The sequence below is a fragment of the Haemorhous mexicanus genome, chromosome 1 (genome assembly GCF_027477595.1).
Source record: "Haemorhous mexicanus isolate bHaeMex1 chromosome 1, bHaeMex1.pri, whole genome shotgun sequence".
Taxonomy (NCBI): domain Eukaryota; kingdom Metazoa; phylum Chordata; class Aves; order Passeriformes; family Fringillidae; genus Haemorhous; species Haemorhous mexicanus.
This window is the reverse complement of record NC_082341.1, coordinates 98,503,634-98,530,944: the sequence shown is the minus strand read 5'-3', so window position 1 is coordinate 98,530,944 and position 27,311 is coordinate 98,503,634. Positions and strand designations below refer to the sequence as shown.

The 27,311-nt window shown below is 40.7% G+C and overlaps 1 protein-coding gene across 3 annotated transcripts in view; it reads left to right on the top strand.

Moving 5' to 3' along the window:
* The window catches only part of CARMIL1 (capping protein regulator and myosin 1 linker 1), a 187,605-nt gene that overhangs the window by 149,271 nt on the left and 11,023 nt on the right, over positions 1–27,311 (top strand). For all 3 annotated transcript variants that reach the window (XM_059856927.1, XM_059856922.1, XM_059856928.1), the window contains 5 exons: positions 14,704–14,770; positions 15,089–15,285; positions 19,276–19,382; positions 21,535–21,967; positions 26,990–27,068. In XM_059856927.1, the coding sequence (XP_059712910.1) occupies positions 14,704–14,770; positions 15,089–15,285; positions 19,276–19,382; positions 21,535–21,967; positions 26,990–27,068 (883 nt within the window). The remainder of the gene's footprint in view (positions 1–14,703; positions 14,771–15,088; positions 15,286–19,275; positions 19,383–21,534; positions 21,968–26,989; positions 27,069–27,311) is intronic.

Genomic DNA, 27,311 nt, shown 5'->3' with positions numbered 1-27,311 from the left:
TCTTGTTTTCTTCTTCAAGCCTATTTATGATCAGTATTTTGGCTGGGGTAAACCGTACAGCCTCATGTTGTTATTTACCAGCTTCCCTTGAAGCTGAATTTCAACAATGTGGGGGAAAACTGGATCTGGATTCACATTTGACTATGGTTGTAGGTAGATTGTATATCACTGAAGTTGTATGAATGACTGGGAGGGAGGTGGATGTATTGGTAATAAAATGTTTATGAGCTATTTGTTTTTACCTGTGGGTTGAAAGCCAAATACAGAAAAGTTTGGAACACTTTGACTGGCACCAAAGGGATCTGAAACCTCCATTGCTGGTGATAGAGGGAACAGGCAGGCACTATTTCAGAGCCTGCCCACCTATTCTCAAGCTGAGTGCCAAGTGGCTGTGGCTGGGAGGATTTCCCTGACAGAGAAGAAATTTAGATATATATATAAACAACACAGATAAGACAGAATGAAATATCACAAATGGGTTCACAAAATGCATCACTGAAAAATAGACTCTTACATGTTATTTCTAGTATTTTCTCTTGTGGGAATTAGGATTTCCTAAATACTAAACTCCGCAGTTAACGCTTATTACCTTCAGCTTAGGGTAGGTTTCTTATCCAGAAAGATAAGAGCAGCCTGAGAGCCCATAATATGAAAGACTTGTCAGTCATGCCAGTATTTGCCAGTCTGTTAAATGAGTTGTGAAGAACACTGGGAGAAATTGAGTGGTCCAGCGTAGGATGAGATTGCTGGAACATTACACATCCAAGATTTTCTGATCTCCCTGAGCTGCACTGCAGTAAATTGATGCTTCCCTAATCTACAGCTGTCTTAGTTGTCTACATTTGATTAGAGCTGCATTGACGGTAATGAGTCATTAGATAAAAGTTGTGTGCAACCAAGATGGAAAGAAAAATCTTTATGCAGAAAATGACTTGCTCTTCTCAGATGAAAGAAAAATCCCTGGCCTGCTTTTCAGAGCTTAGACTCAATCATGAATTAAGTTCATAAAATAGTATGGTTTGTCTAAATTGTCCTGTGTCTATATGATGAATGTGACACAAATTCAACTCATGCATGCATTTTAAAACTACCTTTAAATAATGCACCCTTTTTTTACTGAGACTGAATATTCTGTGTCTTGGTATGTGTGATCATGTAGGTAGGTACTATCTGATTTTAATTTGCGTAATGCTTCTAGTTGTCATGTGCATTAGTACTTTGCAGAAGTAAGAAATACAAAATAATGCTTATTCCCCACCAAAAGATAGTGGAGCATCTTTGTTAGATTGTGTTTAACAGGTATTTTCTTAAGTCTTTTTTTTTTTTTTAGTTATTTGAATGTTATTTTGACTTGTAGATTACCAAATAGAGCTCAATAGAGTCGAGATGCTCTTTAAATATGTTTTGAGAGAAACAGTTTTTCTTTTACTAACAATCCATGTACCCATCTTTTTACAATACCTCTTTCAGCAATATAACTTTATTACTATAGGTAGTAATAAGCATACAGCTAGGATCAGTATTGTTTTTAGAGCAAAGTAGAGGTTATTTATTTTATGAAGAGGTATGGTAGGAAGTTGTTTGAAACATGTAAAGCAATTGTAGGTTGCAATACAGAAGTTTGCATATAACTCTTCTTTAAAGCATTTCAGTGTAAGATTGAAACACTTGGATGGTAAATTGTGTTTGAAAAAATGCTAGTGGCTAATGGGAAAGGACTGCCTGTGGTGAATATTGAGTGCTAGCCATTTTTCATCTATTTCTAATTTTAACCACAGAAATTGCTCTGTGATTTCAATGGAAGAAAGTTTTAAAAAAAACAAACTCATTAGCAATATATTAAAGTTCTTTATTGAACAATAGATTTCACCTGTAGAGTAGAGAAGAAAATTTGCAGAAATAGCAGAACACTTGTAGATTGGTGGTGTATGTTTTTCCTGGCTAGCCGTTGTCAGAAATTTAGCAGATGAGTCCTGTATTCACATGAAAATTTATGACCTTGTGTGTTCTGAATGACAAGGAGTGTATGGAACTCAGTGTTTTCAGAGAAAAGGAAAAAAATGGCACTCTTCAAGAATTAAATTATTGAAAACAAAGAAATAAATAAACAAAAAACCCAAAACAAAACTAAGAAAAAAAGACCACCCTAAACTCATAAAGCACCACCTGTAAGCTTTTCTCCCCTGCCCCACCCCCAACCCCTGCCCCCCTTGCCATCAGCAGCAAGTTTGAATTAAAACAACAGAAACCTCCTCAGTTGCTTTCAGTGGCAGAAGGAGGAGATCATGGTGCACGCTCAGGAACATGTGCACTGATGCTGTAGGAAGGAAAACCAAAGCACAGATTCTCTGGTATACCCTGACTTATTACCACATCTGATTCTTGCTGCTCTCTATTTACCTGCAACAGAATTGTCTCAAGCATAGACTCAGCTTTTTGGATGAAAGACTGAACACCTACTGCAAATAAATCCAGTTTCCTGTTGGACTGTATGTTTTCTATGTTTTCCTGTGCTATAAATAAAGCTCCAGCTCTGTGACTGATTTAATCCAGAAAAAGTCATCTTTTTGCTGGAATGAGCATTTCCACTTTCCCCCGTACACAGCTCGCACTTTCCTGCCCACCCTCACAACAAACTGGGTGTGGGAATCGATTCAACTGACAGTTCAGCTTTTCATGGAGGATTTCTTTCCCAGGTTAGTTTACAGACCAACTAGTCCCCTGGTTGAGTCCACAAAACAAATCCTGAGTGGCAGAAACAAGCAGACAGGGATGAGGGCAAAGGCAGCAGCCTGGATGAATGCTGGATTAAATTGATTGTGACACTTGAGTTTCTCTCTTGTATGCAGTAGCAGAAATGGGCCTTTGATGTGCAGTAAATGCAGCACTCAGTGGGAAGCTAGAAACTGGCATTATGGTATGTGAGAGTGTTCTTGGCTTCTGAAAAGGCTCAACAGGCATGTGAGCAAATCTACTGCAGTGGGAGTCCAGTCATATTTCTGACTCACCCTGAATTAGGACAGTTTATGGAAATATCACCAGGAGGAGCAAAGCACAGTGCCAGAGTTCTCCTTAAGCCTTTCCTTACACCTGCAGTGCAGTGGCGGAGAAAGTGCCATACAAAGGGAATCAGTGGGATCATTTTGCAGAATGTCTTATTTATTTGCAATTTATGTGTTATCCTCATTAGAATTATGAATACATTAATTTTAATAGTGATTATTCATTACCTGTCTTTTCCTGATTTCCTCTGTATATAATTTTGCAGCATCCTCGCTGCCCTTACCCATGTTTATTCAATACTTGATACATGTATAGGCTGCAGAGTACAGGCTTATGAGGGGTTACATGTTCCCAGCTGAAACCCTCTAAAAGAAACCTGGCTTTCAATGTCTTTTCTTGAGTCTCTAAATGGAAGGAGGTGATGGATAATTTATAGATAGGTTTGTTTTCTTAAACCAGCTGAGATTTCTTAGCGTTCAAAGCTGTTTCTCATAATCTAGGGTTCATTATTGGCACAATATGAAGTAAATGAAGAGTGTGATGAATTGCTTAACAGTGCTGCATTCATGTTTAAGAAAAAATGTAGTATAAATTTGGAGACTGCTTTCTGCCTAGGTTATAGGAAGAACTGTGGAATGCAGCTGCTGAGTATTCTGTTTGGGTGGTGACACCTGTACCAGGCACTTGTCTTCCTGCAATACTGGTGCCTTAGCAGACCCAGATTTGTGCTGGGGGTGGAGAGGAGGGCGTGTAGTTGTTGTGATTTCATCTGGCAGGCAGCTGAACATCACGCTCACCTCCCCCGCAGTGGGGGATGAGTGAGAGAAACAGAAAAAAAGTAAAAAACTCATGGTTTGGGAAGAAAAACAAGTAGAACAGAAAAGGAAGGGGGTATAGTAATAATGATGAAAAAATGTACAAAACAAGTGAGACATGATGCAGTTGTTCAGCACCTGCTCACTGATGCCCAGCCAGACCCTGAGGAGCAGCCACCACCCCCTGGCCAATTCCCCCCAGCTTTATCAGCTGAGCATGATGCCATATGGTCTGAAATGTCCCTTTGGTCAGCTGGGGTTAGCTCTCCTGGCTTTGCCTCCTCACAACTTCTTGTGCACCCTGACTCTCCTTGCTGGCAGGGCTGCATAAGAAGCTGAAAAGTCCTTGATTTAGTGTAAGCGCTGCTCAGCAACATTTAAAAGCACCATCATGTTATCAACACTGTTCTCATGCTAAATCCAAAATACAGCACTGTACCAGATGCTAGGAAGAAAATTAACTTGTTGTAAGCTGGGAACAAGAAGGCACTTACATCCTTTGTGGCAGCAATTGTCTTACTGATGCTGAGTATCCATTGGTTTACTTCACGTGTCATGAAAAAGCCACATGGAGAGGAGAGTTCAGTAACAAATCACTCACTGAAACACTGGTCTTGAGAGCTGAACTTCCCTGCAGGGATTTTAGGAGGGAGTTACTACTAAGAAGTTTGTCTGTGGTAGACAGAAAGGTATTGAACCTGCAGCTGTGCAGTCTGTGGGTAGTGCCATTCCTGGCTGCTCAGTCCAACCATTTGCCACTCTGCAGGCAAGAATCTGAATGCCCAGGCTGCCAGCACAGGCATCTCAGCAGGCACCAGCTGGTCATAGGCTGTCACAGCCTGCTGATTGATACCTAGCCACCACTTGGTGGGGAGGTGACTGTCCCTACCTGCGTTTGCTTGCCCATTCAGCCAGCAGCTGAATCACCCCAGAACTCACTTACCTGCTTCAGGTAGAGTTAACAGGATATGAGGGCAAAGCCCTTTTGCACAGGTTGAGTCAGGGGGCACTTATGTGACCCCTTTTGCCAGAACCATGGAGTCAGTTGATGTTCAGCACAAACAGATACAGAATCATTTTCCTACAGCCTCTGTTTATAAGAATCTTCTTGTTATTTCCCTGGTAGATCAGCAGGAGCTCCTTTGGAGTAGTTCTTGCCAAAATCTCTGCTCTGGAGCCTTTGTCAGAGGCACAACAGCAAGCAGCATGAGAATAACCTGTGATAATGCTATTTCTGTAGCACACATCTCTCTGCAGCAATGATGTGTCACAATTCAATTAGCATCTTGCAAGCTGACCTTCTCAAATGGCTGAGGAGTTTTCTGTATAGGTTGTGTGGTCCTTTCTGCTGCTTTTTTGATTCTTCCAGCATCTCAGATGAACAACTTGGCATGAGGTACTTAATCTGTGTTGTCTGGGGAAATCTTGTTTACTCTGAAATCTGGAGAGCCTACTGAAAATAGCACAAGCATGAGTCTGTCTCACTAAGAGTGCTTCACGGTTCTCGCTTCACCCAGAAGAACATGAGGCTTGCCACATTTTGCTCTGCAACACTGATACTTCATACTGAAGGGATAAACAATAGTTCCTCACAAGGAAGAGGGGAAATAAAGTCTGTGTTAGGACAGGCAGTTACAGAGTACCATTAGCCTATTAGTACAGGCTTTACTATATTTTATCAAGGAAAAGTAGGTCAGGATGAGCTGGCTTACCAGAATAGGAACTTCAAAATAAATAAATAAAAGAAATCAAGCATACATACTGCCAAAAGGTCAGAAGGCTGCTTCTGAATCATCAAGTCTCATCACTGCCATCAGCTGCATCACAAATCTTTATTCATAAATCTATCAGGCTGCCTCTCAAAACATCTTTCTGTTTGACTAAAGGAGAACTTAGAGGAAAACTTTGGATGCTTTCTTTGGATGTTATTCAGGTCAGCTAAAGCCTCATTACAAAGTGGTCCATGTATCTGCAGTGAGATTGTATCTCATTTTAGGTCAAGTTAGTGTGAGCTTTTGAGGTCAGTAGTGGCAGGACTGGAATACTGATCTGAAACCAAAAGCACTTAAACAGGTGAAAGAACGTTCAAGTATGCAGATATTAAAGAAATCTAAAAGAAACAAGAGAGAAGAAGGGAGTGATAGAAAAGTCAGGTTGATTTCACTCAAAGCTGATCAGAACCTCATTTTATCTGGTAGAATTTAGCTATGAGTAATTTCCAAAACCACAGTATTTAGATACTCCTGGGAAGCTTGTGTCTATGCAATCAGCACTTAATTACATGCTGTGGTGAGCAGTCCTGCTTTGCAGGGTCGGTATCTTCCAATCCTTTCATTGTGTTTCTGTCCCTCCTAGGCTCGCGTGCTGCACCATGACTGTCTGACCAACCAGCATTATTTAAATCAGGTGTCATGCTTTAGTGTCATCACTGCATAGGTCAGCTTTTGAGTTTTGCCATCTTCTCTTGGGTAAATAATGATTGACTTTTTCTATCAGTTTGTTTTATAGAAGAAACTCAAATATTCTACTCAAGTATTTCAGTTTCTCCTGCCAGGTCTTAGAATATTTGCTAGTTGCCTGCCAAGATAGTTCCTGTTTTCAATAGGAAGATAACTTGATAAAGTATAGGCAGGACTTAAAATTCAGAAAGTTGAGAGGTTTTTTTTAATGTTTTAGTTCATAAAGTATATTTTGAGATGTCTGAGGGATACGAAGATTTATTGTGCATACTGGAGAGATGTCTGAAGCAATATTTTCTGTGAGAAAATAACAACAGCTCAAGTGTGCCTGGGTTTTCAAGAGTAAAACTTCCCATCATAATTCTGAGAATGGAGTCCACTTGCCCCTCCAGGGAAAACTCACTGTGATAAAGCTAGTCCCTGTAGCTTTTCCCCATCAAATGCCACCACAAGCAGTGCATCTTCTGCCTACACAGGGTCTGACAACAGTGGAAAGATGACTGGTAGTTTTTTGTCTGGATGACTGCTTATCCTTTTGGTAGCTGTTCGCTTCAGGTTGTTGGATGGAAGGAGAGATGCAGAAGTTGTGCTGGTTCTCAGTGCTGGAAGCTCTAGGGCAGGTACAACAGTGCTTTTCATAAAAATCATCAAATGGTTTAGGTTGGAAGAGACCTTTAAAGATTCACTAGTTCCAAGTTCCTGCCGTGGGCAGGAGCACCCTTTGTGAGATGAAGTTGCCCTAAGCCCTATTTTTCCTGGCCTGAACACCCATTCAGGGGTACATTGCCTCTGAGCTGCTTTAATGATGTTCTTGCCCAGGGCACTTGATACATATGGTAGCTGTTAAAGGACTGCCTAAGGCTATCTTGAATAGCTGTCCACCCCTGCATGTTTGCCAAGTTTAAGAGCTTTTTATTCTTACTGTATGGAAGATTAGGTCATGAACAAAGTAATTTTTGGGTCAGCTTTTGCCAGCTGAAGGCAATAAACAATGACAAGCAAGCAGGTTGTGGTGACTTGAAGATATATTTTGTGCTAGCTGACCCGCAGCAGCTCTCTGCCCTGCACTTAGTTTTTAACTAAAATAACTCTAAAAGCAAAAGTAATGTAGTTGGAACCATCCTCTTGGATCATCTTGAAGCCCAGGTACTGTAGAAGATGTTAACCTCTTTATAAGCAAATAGAAAGCAAAACTGATGCTATGGAGAATTGCTTTTTCTTTTGCAGGTGGTAGTTGCAGGCATGAATTCCTTGCAGGATACTAGTTCGGAACATGGAATTAAACATTTGGTTTGGTAATTTTAGGAACCGCTCAGTTTAATTTGTGTGTCTGATTCTTCACTTTTCATCGTGAAAGCTTTGGTTGTTTTTATGCAGGGATGTTTATTAGCCGGAATTTTACATGACTCAAAAGATGTAAGTGTAGAATTATTAATTAAAAGAAAATACTGAAATGTTTGATGAAATATCTGAGTTCATGTGCCACATCTCAGCAAGCAGAAAAGCAAAGGTTTCTTGGCTAGTAAAATATAACAAGCTCAAGGGCAAATCTACTGAGCTTATCTTATTGCAGTGCTACTCCTTTCAGAAAATATTTCTGTACAAGTAATTCTAAAGGTCAGGGTGGTTTATGTGAGATTAATTGAATTAATACTGAACCCATAGCTCCTTCCCTAGAAATTCAGCTCTTCAGGGAGGGAAGACAAGTATACGTACTCCTGAAACTCACATATGGATTATTTGTATGCCATATTTATTTACACTATTTACTCTGTCTGTCTATAAAATTTCCATATAGAGTACAGAACTCTGAAATACAAAGGTAAGGACTGATATGCTGATATGAAAAAGCGTGGCTCCTACATTCAGGACTGTGAGGGGCTTTGCTCTCCTGTCTACTGAAAAATACTCCATTAGGTGTCACAGATTTTAGCATTGCATTTAACTTTCCAAGGACGATGGCGCTCAAGGGGCAGATTCTAAGGACAGTGGCTCAGGTTACTGTCACTGCTAGTGGGAAGTGCATCACTGGTTTTCAGAAGCCACATGGGGGGTTTCACCCTGGAAATCACATCATAAAGTCTTTTGTAGTTGAAGTAAGCAATAGCAACTTCCTAGTTCCTAAGGTTTTCTGTACAGATGGTGAGATACCTGCATGTCCAAAGATGTCATGTGCGAAACCCAGAACTGCTCAATTTACTGCTCTGCTTTGTTAAGAAATGTTTTGTCTTTTTTTTTTTTTTTTTTTTTTTAAATGAGAAAACATATGTATGACACTGTCAGAGGTAGTTAGGAGACGAAAGGAAGCATGGGAAACATTGACTGACTAAACTGGTGTCGTGGCAGCTTTACAGGTCAGAATTCCTTACAGCAAAAGAAAACAACAGGACTTGTGATAAAATGCGTTGTTTTCTTATACCTCTTTCTTAAAAAAGGCATACCCCACAAAATGCAAACAGCTGAAATGGTATAGCCCTGGATAAATATGTTCTGTAAAATGCCTTTGAAATATTTTTATGACATCTCAAACTTCACTGGCACATTGTTAGGATGCCCCAATGCAGTTTCTGATTTTGTTTGGGTTTAATTTTCTTGGGGTTTTTGGCTGTGGGTTGGTATTTCATCTGGTACATGGTTGGTCCATGTACACTGCAAGGCAGACCACTTCATATTGCAGTTATGCTGACAGCAAACAAAGGGAGGAAAGGCTGGGAAGCCTCATGGTCTGTAGTGCTTCAGGGGTCTGGACACTGGCATTAGGTTCCCTGCAAGCAGCCAGATTCCTTGGTGGCTTCAGGCAAGTCCCTTGGTCTTTGCTTTGCTTAATGGCGCTTCCTCGCCTAGCCTGTTGCCTGCTGTGTGCCTCTTTCTCCCTCCTGACTCCCCATCCACAAGGTGTTTAGCACCTTTTAAGTGCCTCAGTAGTCGGGGGAATCACTGAAGTGTGGAAGGTAGGAGTTTTCATAAGCCCTTGTTGGATCAGGACCATAGACTGTAAACTCCCTAAATCCTGAGATTGCTTCCATTTATGTGTGTTACTTTGCACTTTGGTCCTAATCACATTTCCAGCTGCATATATAATACAAACAACTTTCCTGCCTGTGCATTAGATACACAGAAGACATTGGACTGCTGCCACAAATGCTGTCTGAAAGAGAATCAGTGTTGCAGGTTTATTTCTTGAAGTGTGCAGGAGCACTTTTTTAAAGATTGTATCAGTTTTTGAGATGTTTGTCAATTGGTTCTGCAGTCTCTCCAGCAATCTCAGAGCAGCTGTAGTGATTGGTAGCGTAGAAGATGGGCAAGAGAAGAGAGAACATAGATTCTGACAGAGAAATTGAATAAGAGTGTATGTGTGCATGGATAACATACAAAACCAAGAGTAATGAGATGGTTTGCTGGATCCACTCCTAGCTGAGAATTCTCGCATAAAGCCAAAGTTGCTGAGGGTAAAAGAAGATAAAGACAAGAAAAAAATCCCAAAACCCCAAGGCAAAACCCCAACCAACAACTGACCCTCAGGACAGCAGGAAAACAAAGGAGAGGAGCTGGGTGCAAGAACTTGTAGCATTTTCTTGACAAGATGCTTAATCCAGACCATACCTACTTCTGCCACATTCTGCTAATACCTGCAGTGTTGTAATAGCAGTTCCCATTCAACTTGAAAACAAAAGCACACTTCTAATAATTGTTTTTTCTAACCCTAAATTCAGGAGGAGCATGGTTGGTCTTGAGCCATAGAAGAGATGGGATATGGCATTTGGGATTGCTTCATTTCCTGTGATGGCTGTGCTGCTTCCTTTTTTTTGCTTATAATTTTTGATGGGAAGAGAAAAGGTTTTGCTTCAGTCATGAAACAGCATCTTTCTCATGTGCCAAAAGTCCTTGAAAGTCTGTGCCTCTAAACCTCCTTATGGGAAGGAGATATACTGTTGCCTTTAGTTTAGATTTATTTAAACCTCAGGAGAACAGACTTCCATCCTTTTTCATTCCTTCAAGAGAAGCTTTGTTTTATTTTCCTTGCTTGCTTGCACACCACAACAAACTGGCAATTTTTAATTCAGAATCTTCTTTCAGCCTAGGAAGCAGGAGAATTACATTTTTTTTTCTTGCTACTGGTGCCAGCAAAATGGAAAAATTGGGACAGCAGGTGGCAGGTTGGCACCATTGGCGAGTGCCATGTATTGGAAACAAATGTCATAAAACCTTAATTTGTCCCAATGTAGATCAAACAAGAGAGCACATATTTCTCTGGTTATCCTCTGAAAATACAAATTTGTATAGCACTTCCAAATACAAGGGATTTTTACCTCATTCTTGCATGTCACCTTTCCTGCTAAGACTTCCAAGTGTTTTGGCTTTAGTTTTCTTTATTTTGGTGATTCCTGGTTTTGCCTCCTTTCCTGAGAACTGCTATTGCTTTGTCTTCCCCATTCATATTCTTTTTTCTTTCTTTTTTGCTGCATGGAGACTCTCTGCTGTACAAGTGTAAGTATTTTTTTAGCTCTGCTGTTTCTGGCCTACTTGTTTATGTTTTTGTGCTCCATTTGCCTCTGTACTGCCTTGAGAGTCTCCTGGGAGACTGTAGTGCCATCCATCTGCACCTACAAATGAAATAGGCAGTGATTCAGGAATGAGTTGGATTTGCAAAAGGGTTCAGCTAATGTAGCATCTGAATTTAAGTGATCCCTTGGTTTTAAGACCAAACCAAAGCAGAGTGCTGGTGTTGGAGGTATAAGCACAAATATTACTGCTCAGAAGGAAAATCTGTTGAGTTGGTTTTATATTCAAGCATCATACAGCTTAATGAAGGAATAGTCCTTAACATGTTCTCAAAGCTGAAAACCCATTTGTTGAAGGGAGTCTGGTTGGGGAGATAAATTTCAAGAGGGAGCAGCAAGTTGTTCATTAGTTTGTTTGAAATCTTCTGAAGGGAAGTGACAGGAGGGTCACAGAGAGCATCTCTGTATCTAAAAGGATTGAATATAAATTACTTTGAAGTAGGAGGAGAAAAACATGGAAATAAGCATATCCCTCGGCACTTAGAGTAATTTCAATTATCTGTATAAACAAAGAGAATATCTGAGATCTTGTTTCTGAAAGTACATTGTTTTCTAGCATTCAAAACAGAACGATTTCTGTTGTTGTTTTTAATTCCCAAGGTACAAGTGTTCTTCCACAGCTGGTAATACAATTTCAGAAAACTCCAGAGAGTTCAGACAGTTTTGTGAGGAAGGCAGTCAGAAGGGAGGAATCTGGAAAAGTGATCATGGGAAGAGATCCTGGGAGCCTAAAGTTAGCAAGGACACATGACAGTGTGTTAACAAGCCCTTATTTGGAAGTGTGGTAGAGATCTGCTGGCCCACATCTACTGCAGAAGGATACATTCATGGAGCTATCTCCTGAGATCCTCTCAAATTCCAGTGATGCAGTTAATATTTCTGTCTGTTCTGCCAAGCAGCCTACAATGTGCTTATGGAAAAGTAGGCAAAATGAGGAAGGATTCAGGAGGTGGTGTGCTAGAATGGAAAGTCTGTGGAAGTTGTGTATGAGGGGTGATTCTAACAGCTCTTCCTCTGTAAAGGCCACAAGGGAAGCATAAGGCCAGAGAGCCACATTGTGCTTGTGGGGCCAGAGGTGGTGAGAAGGCAGAAGATGTGCTTCTGCCAAAGCTGAACAGCTTCCATGAAATATAGGAAATGGGAGTCAGGCTGGGGAGTTCAAATATCTCCTCCAGCAATGACATGTGCGCTGCTGCTGTAGCAGACTGTGTGGTGGCTGAGATGTTAAGCAGAGATTAAGCCTAATATTTTGTAAAAGAGCACACTGGCCTATTTAAATTAATGCTTTGACCCACTTTGCTCTGCGTGTGATCTAGAAAGTTCACTTGGCAAGAAGCCTTTCATCTGTGCACTTCCTAAACAGGCTAGAAAACAGAAGGTTTTCAAATAAAAGTGTATGTGGAGCTGTTATTCATGCTGTTAAAGCAAATGGGAAGCATCTCTATCCCTCTGCCTTTATCCCCAGCAACCAAGCTGCTGCTGGATCATGCCAAGCTGACAGTAAGTTACAGCAGAGACTGGCTTATGGTCATCAGCACAAGCTCTGCAGGGTCATCTGGGGGCACTTTCTTGTCTGGGAAGGAAAATGAAATCATTCTGTTTCTGGCTGTTGGAGAAGTATGTGGAGCATTCCAGTCCTTGCACAGGAACCTCAAAACTTGCCCCGTGCTGTTTTGCGTTGGTGCCCTGGGCTGAGGCAGCTCTCAGCTTGTTGGTGCTCATGCACTCAGAGCACTGCCCGTGGCTGTGCAGCTGCTGAGTGACCAGAGCTCTTCCATCAGCCGTGTTTTCTGTCCTCCCTTCTGGTCTTCTTTAGCACAGGAGTTGCTGTATCCACTAAATGTAACTTCCAGTCACACCACTCAAAAAAACCAGGAAACAGACCAAAATGCATAAGAATGTACCTTCACAAGAGAAATGGGCTATGTCTGGAAGTGAAACCAGGACTACTGATAGTGACTTGTGATTGCTGTCCCCCAAATGCTGAGCTGCTTCAACTCTTTCTTACGTGAGGTGTGAATGCTTTGGTTGTTTCAGGTTTGGGGGATGGATGGACAGCTCTTGAGGTGTGCAGTTCAGAGGCTGCCCAGCTGCCTACCTCTTGCACAGTCCCCTGCAGTTGTGGCTGAAAAAATTCAGCACCTCTCCAGCCCCTCGCCATCCAATCCATTGCATTTAATTTATTGGTAACTCTGAAAGTAGTGTCTGGCCTTTTGATGCAGCTGCACTCTGCCTGCTCATTAGTGTCAGAGTGAGTCTGCTCAGGTGGCAAGCTACTTCCTGGCTCATCTTGAAGCAATTGTGTCATTTACTGATGGTTGTCAAATATGGAAGTGGAAACCTGCAACAGCTGAAGGTATCTTTTTTTCCCCCAACAATGTACATGTCAACAAAACCAGAGCTCTGGTTTGTTTGTTTGTTTATTTATTTATTTATTGCCCAGGCAGTGCTATCACTGCCCACTTTGTAGTCTTCAAGTCCTTTTCTGGTCTTGAGAACATGGGTAATAGCTGTCCCACCACAAAAAAATCTGTCATAACCCTGAGCATGTGAGTAGTGGCATAATGATCCTCGGGACTGCTTTGGGAATATGAATTCAGCACATGCGAGTCCGTGCACTGAACCTTCCATACAAAAAAAAATAGCAAATGTTTGTCTTAAACAGTTCATGATTTGTCTGAAATGTTAATGCCAGCTGTGTTTTTTCTGGCTGATATAAAGTTGATACTCCTAACCTTCATTAACAATTCTGTTAATGAGTGGTAAGCCATAACAGAACTTGAAGCCACTAGATTTGAAGTCGCTAGGCTTCAAGACTTGCAGGTTAATGGAAGTATATGGGTATCACTAAAGCCAACATGTACAACTATACCACAAAAGGAGCCCATCTTTATAGAACCTGAGTGATTTTAAATTAACTCTTGAGAAAACCTGCAATTCAACTTTTAAACAAAAAGTCTGACAATGCTGAGCTATGTTAAGAGGTTTGGAATTGGTGATGCATCCATTTCCTGTAGCAAAACTTTCTTTCTCACCATGCAAACTTTCAGAAGGCTTCAATCAAGACAAGACAGAGAGAGAGCTTTCTTCCAAAAAGAACAAACTTGAGTCTTAAGTCTGGATATTTGTGCTCTTAAGGCATTGTATTCCTTTTTTTGGCAACATGAAGATCAGAAGGCTGATTGCAGTAATTCAGTAACTGTGTTGAACATATGCTGTACTTTCCACCTCTTCTCAATGTGTCTTAAGTCCAGGGAAGTCATGTGTTTGCTACAGATACTGCCAACACTGACATGGTGGTTTTGTTTTTTGAAGGAGGGCTGTATTCTCCAAGGCTCATTTTCCTAGGGAAATTCGGTGAGCTGTGTGGTGATGTCCAGTAGCGCAGATTCCCAGTCACATACCACTAACAAGTGTACTGAGGAAGTGTATTTTGTATCAAAAATAAAAGCCAGAACAAGGGGTAGACTATTCCTGGTATTGTAATTAACTGCAGTGTTGGACAAAGTAATTAAGTCTTAAATGAGTCCCTCGTGATCTCTGCAGAGGTGAGAATTTAATAGTTCGCTTGTTTTACAGTTGAAGATCAAAGAGTTAATGCTTGGACAATTTCAGTAATCATCCTATGTGCAGCCTGCAGTTTTAGTGGGAAAAATGAACTACCTCCCTGGTTCTGTTCAAAGTCAGTTAAAATATAAATTTAGAAAAAGTTCTGAATGTATGAGAGAGGGAGGAAAAACCCCATTCCCTTCCCTTGGTGTTAAATCAAATCAGATCTTTAAATGGTTCATAGTCTTGAAAAACTGTTTTGTTATAATTTCTTTTGTCCCCTAAAGTAATTGTTATTTTGTTTTGTGTTGATAGATGACTCCTAAATCAAAAAGGAAAAGCATCCACAGTAGAATGCTCCGGCCAGTGTCCAGAGCTTTTGGTAAGTGAGAATTCCTTAAACCATTTTGTTTCTTTGCTTGACTGAGGTGTTTCTAGATGATTCTTGATTGAATAGCACGGGTGATTCTCCCTCCCTCTGGATTGTATTTGTCACCCACACTGGCTGCTTTGTTTTGGGACTCTGCTAATGTGTTTGATAGTAAATAGTTGCTCACAGTGCTCTCTCTGCTCTCAGAGATGTTGTGGCTAAGTTCCCTTAATGTGCTTATCATTATTTGCCACCAAAAAAGAGGAATGGCATTGTCTTTTGTTTTAAATATCATGTTCAATCTAATTAGAAAGTTTTGATTTCTCTTAGAAATGGAATTTGATCTAGATAAAGCACTGGAAGAAGTACCTATCCATATAGAAGACCCACCATTTCCTTCCAGCAGGCCAGACAAACGAACTTCTGGATTCATTTCAGAGCTGCCATCAGAAGAAGGAAGGAAACTGGAACACTTTACAAAATTAAGGCCCAAAAGGAATAAAAAGCAGCAGCCCAGCCAAGCAGCAGTGAGTCTACATTAAAATATTGCTGGAAATGTCACGTGTTGATTGCTTTTTGCCATGAGTTAGGTCTTGCAGTGTAATGAGGACAATGGTTGAAGATACAAAAGCCATAAGCAATATTCAATTTTTCTTCTGGTATTCATGTCTTCCAGTGTGCTATCCCTATTACAAGCTTTTTGTCTTGTTTGACACAGCCTAAATCCAGGATATGCTTTATCCTTTTTTATTTTGCTTTCTTTTTTTTTTTTTTCACTGAGGCAGTTTCTGGAGGTGCTTGGAGCTTTCACAGGAAATGCACAAAATATCATGAGACTTTTCAATTATATTGCAAGGGTTTGTTAAGTCTTAATCCTTTTTTCTGCCTGCATTAAGATGTGGTAACTTGGCATGAATTCTTCTTTCTCTCAGCTCTCAGAGGAGCTGCTCTGTGACACCCAGCTTCCCACAGCTCCTAAACTGAAGTTGGTGTTTGGGCCAGCAAATCTGCATAGTCACAGATCTGCTTTTCATGCTGGAGCCTGCCTTAGAAAGGCAAAACAGAAGAGCACTGTCTGTTCACGAAAGGCATTGGTGTGAACTCAATATACGTGCGTGGAGTTCCCACAGCTCGATTTCCTTGGCACATGGCATCAGTAAAGATTTATTTCTGTGATGGTGTGTCCTCGGGGTATGTGAGGACAGATCTGGAGGAGTTACAGAGTTATCTCACAGCAACAGGGCACAGCTGATATGATAAGTAGCCCCATCAAGGGGCAGTGTTGCCTCTCAGTGTTAGGCTGCCTCACAGTAGATGACTGTGGCCTCTTCTGCTTCCTGAGGATTTCCAATTGAGAAGATTCTTGAAAATTTCCCTAATGTTGGGAAAGATTGTATCAGGCAGTGAAGTGCTTTTTGTACCACTTGGAAAGGGAGAAACATTCAAGCAAAGGGAATATTCAAGCCAGCTTTTCATTCCCTTGTGCTTTGCTGGGAAGATTAGAGGTTGCAGAAGAATGGATTTGTCTCCATGTAGTGAAAACACATCTGTGTTTACTCTCCCAGTTCCACTGCTGCAGAACACACATGTTTTCCCAGTGGCTTCCAAGCTCAACACATCCTCTGCCATCAGCACAGGGAGGTGCAAGGAATGGGGGTGTGGGAGGGGCAAGTGCTTCACTACCAGGCATGGAACTAGCGCATGCAGTGTCTTCTTCAACAGCAGCAAAAAGGTCACTCCTTGTAGAGAAGTCTTACTTCCCATAATAGTGCAGTTTTGTGGAATGCTCATCCATATTGAATTAATTAAGAAATTTGGAGTTTATTTAGTTGCAGAAATTGAAAGGAACTTTTTTTTTTGTTAAACCAATTTGTCCCTGTCTTGTTTTTATGAACCACTTAGCTCTTTACTAGTTCTGAACCCAAAATGAGAGCAAACAAATTTTTGAAAGACTTAAGATGTTTGTTTTGATGCTTCTGAAAATGAAACAGCCAGATTTTGGAGGTCAGAGTCATGAGTGGACTGTGACATTGGTTGCAGAGTTTATTTGCTGCGGGTTTTGCCACTTCAAGAATACAGAAAGCAGTGCTTAGGGAAAGCACTTGAAATGTGAGAGGCAAAATCTTGACCTTTTCTGCCACTTAAAGCAGCTCTGTTGGATTGTTTGCTGTTCCCATTATTTGTATTTAGTAATTCAAGGGATCTCAGATGATCATAGCTGTACTTCTTTGGTTTTGCTGCAAAACAGATTTGTTCTTTGGAAGCTGAAAAATGTAAGACAAGAAAGGAGAAAATGGAGAAAAAAGAGAAACAAACTTTTAACTTGAGTTGGGTGGGTAGGCAGAAGAAAGATTTATAGTTTTGTCAGAGCTTCTATTGGAATGAGTGTTTAGAGAGGGGGGAAAATAAGAGGAAAAAAAAGAAAAATGCAAAGCCATCCAGTCTCAAGTATCTTTAACTTTGAAGCAAAATGATAAAACAGTTGTTTATAGTTTAGATTTTTGTGAGATCTTAACCTCGTGAGTTCTTCCTTCATGTGTGAAGATTTAGTACAGCAAAGGAGGTGAATCTCTAATGTATGAAAGAGATTGTGATTCATCTTATTTATTTCTGCTTCAAAGTCATTTTTTTCCTTAACAAAGAAACATGCTTGCTTTTAAACTTAAGCTTAGAAAAGAGATAAAAAAGGACAAACGAAGACTTAACCCTTTTTTTTTTTTTAAGAGTTAGGAGGGTAAAACACAAAATAAACCAGAGCTCAGTCTTACAGTTCATGCTGGTACCAGAAGGTGTTACAATAAACAGCTATAAGAATATCCTGTGCCTTGAGGACCTTATTAGACCTTCAACATTTCTGTACATCTTTTGTTATTATTAAGGAACTTGCTGCTTTTCAGATGCAAATTATTTTCTCTTTATGAGGTAGATCTTCTCCTTTGCTGTAGATCATTGGATCCTGGAATTAGTTCCCCTTCAGGAGATCCTCTTGCTTTTGATACTTTCATATTTATCCCTACTACCTGGAGGACTACAGTATTAATAAGCAGTGGTTTCTCATTTCTGCTAAAATGCGTAATTTGCTTTTATTCTGTGGTTTTTTGAGACGCCAGTGATAAGGGGTTTGTCACAGAGACCAGCCCAGATGAAGGCATGTGCACTCCTGCCTACTGTGAGGTGTTCCAGCCAAGCAAGCTCACTACAGAGCATACCAAAGTTGGAAATCTGATAAATCATTGTGCTAATTTAGAATAGAACTGTTCTTCATGAAAATCTGTTGCCAGTTTGACTGGCAACAAAGCAGTCATTACCAGGTGGGCTCCTTTCAGGCCAGCATTAGGTTGCTGCAGCAGGTGTCAATAAAATATTAACTGTTATCTTTGATAACAAAAAATAACAGGGTTCAGGAATGGAAAGTTAAAAGTTTCATGGCTCTGTCAAAGCATGGTTCATATGAAGGCCATTTTCCTGACTTGATGAGACTGGGTTTGATATTAAAAGCAGCTTTTAAGAGTATTGAAGCTTAGAAAGTTTGTATTCCACATCAGAAGAGAAGCTGGACTTACTCTTGGGTTATAGTGACAGTTAGGAGATTCCTTGATTTGAATTGTTTCAATTTACAGTAACTCTGTTATTTTGTGTCCTGGTCCCTAGCACTACCAAGAATACAAATGGGTTGGGTCTTGGGGTGTCCTCTGTAGTCATCTGAAAGGTTTCCATAGGGCATTTGAATTAAAGGAAGTCTCTTTACTGGTAATAGAGCTTTTCCACATCAAAGCCAGGTACAGGAGCTAGACCACATGAGAAATCCTCCCAGGAGACTGCTTGTTTCATCTTCAGGAGGCTGCAGAGTCACCAGCTAATCTTCACAGGGCCTTTGTGGTAGGCAGGTATTTCAAAGCCAGCCTGGTTTATATGCCTGTGATCACCCATATTCAAAATGTGGGCATTGAAATCAAAGACAGGGAGCAAGTTTGTTGTTTTCAGACATTGAGCAAAAGTCTGTATTTAGTTCCTAAAATGGAACACCTGATTCTGTATTTAGAGTCTCTGCTTTTAGAAGTGCTAGACTGAATGAATTATAAAAGGCTCTTTTAGCCTGCTGGAGCTCTGTTTCTAAATTTCTAAGTCCAAAATCCAGAATATAGTTTTTTCTCCAAACAGGGAAACAACTGGCTGTTGAAAATACTTTCCCTTCAGGTCACCACCTGATCAGGAATTATTTTTTGTGTGTTTTGTTGCTTGTCTGACTGACCTCTATTCTCTCAAGCCCAAGGCATTTGATTTTTGGCCTCATGCATTGCAGCATCCAGTTTGTCACTGTTGTTGTTTTGGGTTATTTTGCATTTGATGTAATGCATCAGCTAGCCTGACTAGAGGGGGAATTCCAGTGGTCATTCTGTTGTCTGCACTGAGTTCTGGTTGGCACACATAATTTTATAATGTCTTAACTCTTAATTATCACTGGAACAAACATGCTTAGATTATTATATAACAGAGAGAGTTTTTTCTTCTGTCAGGTGTCTGCTGGAGTACCACCAGAAGGGGATCAGAATGGCCTCATGGGGAGAGTGGATGAAGGTGTGGATGAATTTTTCACTAAGAAAGTGACAAAAATGGATTCAAAGTAAGTTTAAAAAAATTTTTAGAAGTTATTTTTTTAAAAAGTCCATCTTGATAACTGGCCAAGCAGTGCTTTCAAGCTGTGTTGTACTCCTGTTCCCGATATTCAGGGTTGCTGTTGTCAAAGTCAGAAAATACCTTAGTAGTCAAGACATTGTGAATTCAATTACCTGCCCTTAAAAGTGGCTACTTTGAAATAAATTGCTTTATTATACCACATTGAGGGGATTAATGACTAGTGTGTATTTTTATATTTCAGCTGACTTCATTTTACCCTTCACTGAAGCCCATTAGAGGTGAAGCAGCGCTTTGTATTGGTTGAGAGTCAGTGAGAACACCCAGTGCTCACTGTACACATGGTGTTTCTCTCTAGTGAGGAGTGCTGTTGGGTACAGCGTTTTCATAGATGACAGTAGATTTATGCTGGTTTTGAAATATGTTAAAGATGTGTTTCACCAATTTGTAGTATTCCAGGTTTAAGCAAAACATTAATTTGAAAGATGTCTCCTTCTTTATATAAGGGCTATAGAGCTTATGCAGTTGCTTTGGAGCTGGCTGTATATTTACAGAACCATGCATGTAGAGGCTCTTGAATTCATGCATGTTTGTGCACGTGCACACACAGAGTATTTCCATAACTAAATGAGAAAGCAAAGGTGATTTCCAGGCAGCTTGGAATGACCCTTTCTGTGTTTTCCATTAAGGAAAACAGTAAGTGTGACTGGTAGATAGCTGTGCCAGGAAAAGCAAATGTTCTAAAGTCACTATGAGTTATAGATATCTATAGTGACATGTGAAGCCATGTGTGATATACCATGTGGAGGCATGCAGTTATGGTAGCTTTGAAAAATGTCCTAAGCAGGTTAAGCTCAGGGTGCTCACAGGCTTGCATTCTCCATTCTCCTGTGCTTCCCTTGGGTGCCTGCCAGCTGCTCATTTCAGATGTCCCTGTGAACTTGCACCATCCCTGTTTGCCCATCTCTGGCCATGCTCTTTGCTGAGGATCTTTATTTGGGACACCAGTGGTTCTCTTTCCAGTTTGGGTGCTTTTATGTGAATGTGTATGTGCTCAGCTTCGCCCTTAAGTGTAGATATTCTGCCTCTAGAAAACCTTAGTAGCAGGCAGGCTCTTTAGGGATTGAGTTTGCTTGTTTGCACTTTTGGATTTTGTGGTTTCTTGTTTTCTGGTGGGGTTTTTTGTTTGTTTTTTGGATATTTTTTAAGATGAGCATGTGCACTATAAAAGTGACCTCTGTATTTTTTACTGAGAGAAAGTGGCTGTGCCAGCTAGTTCCTCTTTCAAGCAGGGCCTGTAAGGAACAATATCTCCTAAAAGCCATGTTAAACATGTGCCTAGATAAGTTCTTCTCCTTTTACTAACAGGCAGGTGCAAACCACGGGCAGTGCATTCCGGAAACAGAGCAGAGTGAAATTGTATGTTGTGGTGGGTTGGCCCTGTGCCCACCATCGCTGCTCTATCACTCCCCTCCTGCTGGACAGAGGAGAGAAAATATGATGAGAGGCTTTTGGGTTGAGATGAGGGCAGGGAGGGATGTCTTGCTAGTTACCATCCATGGGCAAAACAAACTCAACCTAGGGGAAAATAAATTTAATATATTACCAATCAAATCAGAGTATGATAATGAGAAATAAACCATATCTTAAAAATATCTCTCCCCACCACTCCCTCTTTCCATGGCTCAACTTCACTCCTGTTTTTCTCTACCCTCTCTTCCCCAGTGGCACAGGGGACAGAGAATGGTGGCTGCTATCAGTTCATCACACATTCTCTGCTGCTCCTTCCTCTTCAGCAGGACTCCTTGCACAGAAGCCACTCCTGTACACGCCCTGCTACCAAAACCTGGCCATGCAAACCCAATATCTATGTGCATAGACAGCTTGGTTAGAGCTGTCTGGTGTTAGAAACAGCTGGATGCCCAGTGCAGATGAAACAACTGCACAAAGCAGCATAGCTCAAAATATGATCAATGCTAGTTGTCCTGTTTTTAATATAGAGCCACCAGGTAATGATTTGGCCTAGGGCAATATGTGGGTCATATGAAAGATTAGCTTTGCCTGGAAGAAGTCATTTGATACTATTTTAAAAAGGGAGAAGGAGAGTGGAGAAAAGTTTGAAATGTCTGTGTCTTTTTTAGGAGACCATCAACTAAAAGTTCAGACAGCAGCGAGCACAGTGAAGCAGGTGATGAGAAGAAGAAAAGGGACTCGAGGAAGAGTGGTTTCCTTAACTTAATCAAATCAAGAGGCTCCAAATCTGAACGCCCCCAGACTGTGTCGGTGGCTGAGGAGCCCTCCTCACCCAAGGTTGCTGCAAAAAGCCCGGCTTTAGACACAAGCAAGAAGGAGGCAAAGCCTGCAGAGCAGAACGGGGGCGCAGAGCGATCCGAGGAATTAAAGACTCCAGACTCACTGGAGGAGGTGCAGACAGATGATGTGGCAAAAGCTGAGAGGGGTGACAGCAAGGGAAGCCCCCAGGGAGGCCGGAGGTACGGTGTGCAAGTGATGGGCAGTGGACTTCTCGCAGAAATGAAAGCCAAGCAGGAGAAGAGAGCAGCCTCTGCTCAAAAGGTGAAGGCAATTTGATTTCTTTTGAGTTCTTAAAAGAAAGAGCCAAACTGTGTGTCTTCAGGAGAGGTGGTTTGGGACTGCAAGGGTTGGTGGCTGGGGCTGGACACATCAGTCCTGCTTTCCAACAGAGATTGTGGTGTTCCTGCAAGAGGACTGCTCTCTGCTGTGGTGGTTGAACACAAACTGCCTGGCCAAGGCACAGGCTGCACATGTGCTGCAGGATTTGCATCCTTAAGCCTGTGCTATCACTCCCCTTGGGGAGGAGTGACACCTGCCCTTACACTTGGTGTCAGACCATCACAAACACAGGACAGAACAGACATGTAATTGTTTGCACATATCACAGAATAACTTGAGGCCAACTAGTAAGCCCAGCTCAGTATCTCCGCTCTATATGATGTGTGGCTTGTTCACAATGCTTACTGGAATTGCTTCAGAAAAGGTAAAACTAGGACAGGCTTCCTGCTGTGTGCCTCTTGCACACAAATACCTCAGGTATGTGGCAGAGTTAACTAGAGTGGTGGCTGGCTGTACTCTTCTCTTTCAGAAAATGTTGTAGACAGATGGAGAGGTCTGCTGTATCTTAAATTAGATATTCCATTATATGTATCCATGCAGAGAAGTAAATCTGGCTACCAGTCACTCTGTGCAATATTTGACATATGCTTTTCTTTTTGCACTTTTTGATTTTTATGTCCTTTTGTACCACACCTAATTATTTTTATGTCTTTGATTTATGGATTTCAAATACTAACAATGAAAGAAAATAACCTGTTAAAAATTTTTTTTCCAATTGTCTGTCCAGATTCCCTTTGCTCTCTGTAATTTTCTCTTCTGTGAAGGGCTGATCCTGGGCAGGAACTCTGCTTCACTGCAGATGTACAGTGTGGAATATCCTTGTGTTTCTCCGAAACAGTCCGTGCTGGCCCATTTTGCCTGATGCCCATTTGCCATTGGTCTTCTCCGTTATTATCCTCTGCTTCCTGCCAGCTGCCATTGGCATATTTCACAAGTACCAAAGAATCAGCCTTTTTTCACTTCTCTCCTCTTCCATGTGCAGGGCACTCAGATGTTCGCCATTTGCCATCACTGTCCCCTGTCGTTTACAAGGTGTTACCTTACAACAAAGCTCATCTGGTGCTTTGTTGTGTTTTCCTTCCTTTGACACGCACAGAGTTATCTTGCTGTGGCCAAGCAAGTTGCCCAAAGTCCATTTTTACCTTTCTTCATAGCCTTACAGTGCTTGCCATGATGTGTGAGCTGTTCCTGCAGACATCAGAGTCTCGTCACAAGCAGATTCAAATTAATTCAGTTGTCTATGGATCATTAAAGGGATCCTCGGTACAGAAATGATTTTTCTAAAGAATGACCAATTCCTTCCTTTCTCATTGGTATTAAGTAATGCCCATGAATAGTCTCATTGACTTCTAAAGCACCAAGGTTTCAAATAAAATGCCTTATGATTTTAAATAAGAGTATTATGCCCTGCCTGTAATTTATAAAATACCAAGCTGTTCCAGATTATATGAATTTTTACAAGTGCATAATTGTGTATGCTTCGTGCTCTTTAGATTCTTAACATTTGTTATCTACAGTGAGTCAAATCTGGAAGGACATGACTAAGGTAGAATATTAGCATGTGTAATTTTTTTTTATAAGTGGGGAAAGTAAAAGTCCTCTTCAATTGGTGAGCTTTCATAACATTAATTGGAAACTTAAATTTCATTCTTCAGAAGTAAAAGTTGTTGATGCCTGTTACAAGGTTTTGGGGTGGTTTTTTTGCCACACTTAACTTATTTACTGGCTGAAAAGGTTAGTCCTCCTATTTCAGGTTTAAATTACAAGAAAATAATGTTATCAACCTTATTTTTTGTACAATTTTATATTTATGGAATGCAAAATTATATCTTTATGTGTATACTTATATAAAAGAGTGACAATAAAACTGAACTGAAATAGGAATCTGTACACAGCAGAGTACTGAGTTATCTATCCCTAATGTTTCTCAGAGGACACAAATTTGAACTGCTGTTCAAAAGCATTTTTCACATACTTCATCCATCACAATATCAAATAATTTAGGTTTGCACTTTTATTCATGATACTCATGAAGGTGGAAATCATACAGTATCCTGACACCTCAGCTGCAGAAGACAGCATCCCACTGCTACATTGTTTAGGATGGTTATGATATCAAGTCCTGTAACATCTTCAAATTTATCAGAATTTCAGTATGATAGAAAATTGTATTTTCCTGCAAGGTACAGATGGCTGCTTATATGCTAAGCTATTTTACATGAAAACAAAGCCAGAAGGAATTTACTATTTCATTCATACTCTACCACAGTCTTGTTACAGTTAAAAGTGATGAGCAGGTGCAGAGTAGATAGAAAGATGGTAAATGCATTTTTGTTTTCTTGTGCTTAGAATACAACGGGGAAATTGGCACTAATGGTAGAATCAAGGATTTGGAGATCAGAGTTGCCTCAGGGCACACATAAATAGATCTTTTAGCTCCATCTAGTGTAACTGGATTTTTAAATACCTGAGCAAGGCCCACAAGGAAGCCATCATTCATAGCCTGTTTATTCCCTCTCAGTGACACCCAGCTCTGCAGTGTTTCCCAGCCTTGCACGAATTCCTTTTAAAAATACAGCCTGGGCATTATTTATCTACATGATGAATTCACCTGCATTGATCTGACTTCTCAGGGTAAATTTTTGCTGCCAGTGTTTAGTGTTGCCTGGGGACCATAAGTTGTTTGTAATGTGTATGCAGTAGGTAGCCAAACATGCTCACATCCCAATTGCATTTTTAAGTACTACACTAATAGGTGCCAGCACTGGCTTTTCTGCTTGTCTTGGTACATCGTCATATTTCCCCAGCTGTCCCATAACTAGAGAGGGAGGAAGGAACTACAATGAAATTAGTTTCATACAGTCATGCAGCTCTCCTAAGTCATTTACTGTAGTTAAGTGTTATACATCTTTCTTCAGTATTTGCATAAGAAAATTAGTTTCTTTGTGAAAGTTCAAGAGAATTTACATTCCATGAAGAGATTGTTGCAAAAAAAAAGGTAGTTTTTCCAAGGTACAGAAGAAAAATCCAGCAGAAGGAGAGTGGTATTCCCTTAAAAAACATATAGCCAAGAAAGTCTTACAGAAAAACATGTAACTGTAGGAGGTGAACAGGTGAGAATTTACCAAAATATCAGTGTCAGTCAAGAAATGGGAACAAAAACTGAGTTTCTGCCCAGTGGCACAAAGTCCTAGTCTTTCTATCTTTGGAAGTGACTTTGTTTTGTCCATATGGACACCGTAGCTAAATATTCTGGCCCTACAACTCACAGCATTTCCAGAGTTCATCTGTCCAGAAGACTTCATCGTATCAGGGTAGTTTTACAGCACAGGAAGCTTAATGATTCTTCTAATAGTAGCACCTCCTTAATGCAGTGTGCCATTCTAAGTGTTCACCTGTTCTTAGAGGAGAGGTTGGGAGTTAGCATCACTCTGCCAAGTCTTATACAGGAATGGTAAACACTCAGCATCTCCATTCTCTTTGTTGTATTGAAGAAAGGCTTTGTTTTAGGAGATGTGAAATCACATGAGCAAAGTGGAGGTATGAGAAAATCTGTAAGGCCAACTACACTGTCTTCTGCATCACTCCCCAAAATCATCTTCTCTTGAAATGCATGGGAAAGGCACATGGCCAGCATGGGTGTTTAGAGATTGTTTCTTGATGCTTGTATTTGAAATACTGATTTCACTCTAAATACTTCTGCTTTTCTGTAGTAGGCATGTACTTGGGCTACTTGTAACCATTTTCTTCCTTCCTGTGTTTCCTGTTGTCCCATTTTAAACTATATGCTATACTTAGCAGTCTTCCAGGCCATAACCCCCAAAAGGCAGTGATCATGTTTGTACACTGTGTGGCACGTGGTTGAGATTTCTAAATGCTATGGGAGGGACAGTCAGAGCTGGTGTTGAAGCAGTAGCAGTGACCTGAACATATCAGTGTTACTTATGCGTGGGTATAACCAAATGCAGTGTTCACCAGAACAAATCATTTGCTTTAAGTCATTTGCCACACTGACTGTCTTGGAATAGCAAATAAAGATCAAGATTGAAGCTGCCTGGCTGCAGAAGTCTATCCCTACTTTTACAGTTTTAAAAAAATCTCACTTCTATCCCTAGTCTTATCTTTATAAGGCTTTCTCTCTTAGTATATCCTGCACCTATGTCTTTGTGCTTTTTTTGAATCCTCTCATTTGTCCTTCTGCCTAAGCTTTGGTAGCAGGTAAGGCAGTAAAAGGAGGCTGGTTCTCTTACAAGTGCTGCATATCCAAACTTCTCCTGATGAATACACGGGTTTCAACCTCACTTAGCTATGAAATGACAAAAGCCTCTAGAGTTTGGGGGTTTTTTTGAGGTCAAGATGTTAGGAAACCTATTATTTACAATAGAAGAGAGGCAAAATATCAGCACATAAACCAGAAGTCCCTTTTCTTTTGAGGTGCTGAGGACCTAGCAGTGGTGATGATGAGTAGCTTTAAAAACTTTTCAGTAAATAAGGTCTGTAGGTTTTTAGGGGAATCCTGTAAATATGTGAGCACTGCTGCTTCTGTAGTTGCAGTTTTATCTAAAATAAGAAGTTATTCTTCTGTGTAGAAAAGCATAAGATCAATTCAGCAGTCATATTCAAAATCTAGATCTTCAGAAAAAGGTTTTCATTCAAACAAGAAGTTTTTAGATGCAGAGCTATGGTAGGAGACCTGTGACATAGGAGGCAGTGTGTCATTGCAGCTCTGATAGGCATGTGGCAGTGTTAGGTGCAAATCAGAGTAGTTTCCTTTCCACTTAGCTCTCCAAAATCTGAAACAAAGAGAGAAAGCGCACCATTTCTTGTTATCACTGATTTCTCTGCCTTGTGCCTTCCAAATTAGAGGGGTTTTCTTAACAGGATCACTGAGTTGTATTAATTGCAGATATGTTACTAATCTGAGGGCTTTTCTCACTCTTTCAGAAACTTGGGAATGACACAACTCCCAGAGAGTCTTTTGACACAACAATGAGCTCAGAACGACTGGATGGAAGTGGCACAGGTACAGTAGAAGTTTCCTGGTATAAACTTCCTAGAAAATGCAAAATGCCTGATGTCCGAAATCTCACTTCCCTCTTCAGACTGAATGTCTGCAATTGGTTAAGCAAAGTAGGAGTTTACACTATGTGAAGAGCATTAGAAACAAGCTCACTTTTTGTGCTATGGATGGCACTTCTCATGAAGTCCGCTCTAGGGCTGAGTTTATGGCTCACTTTTTTACTCTTGTTGCACAGGAGGGAAAGCA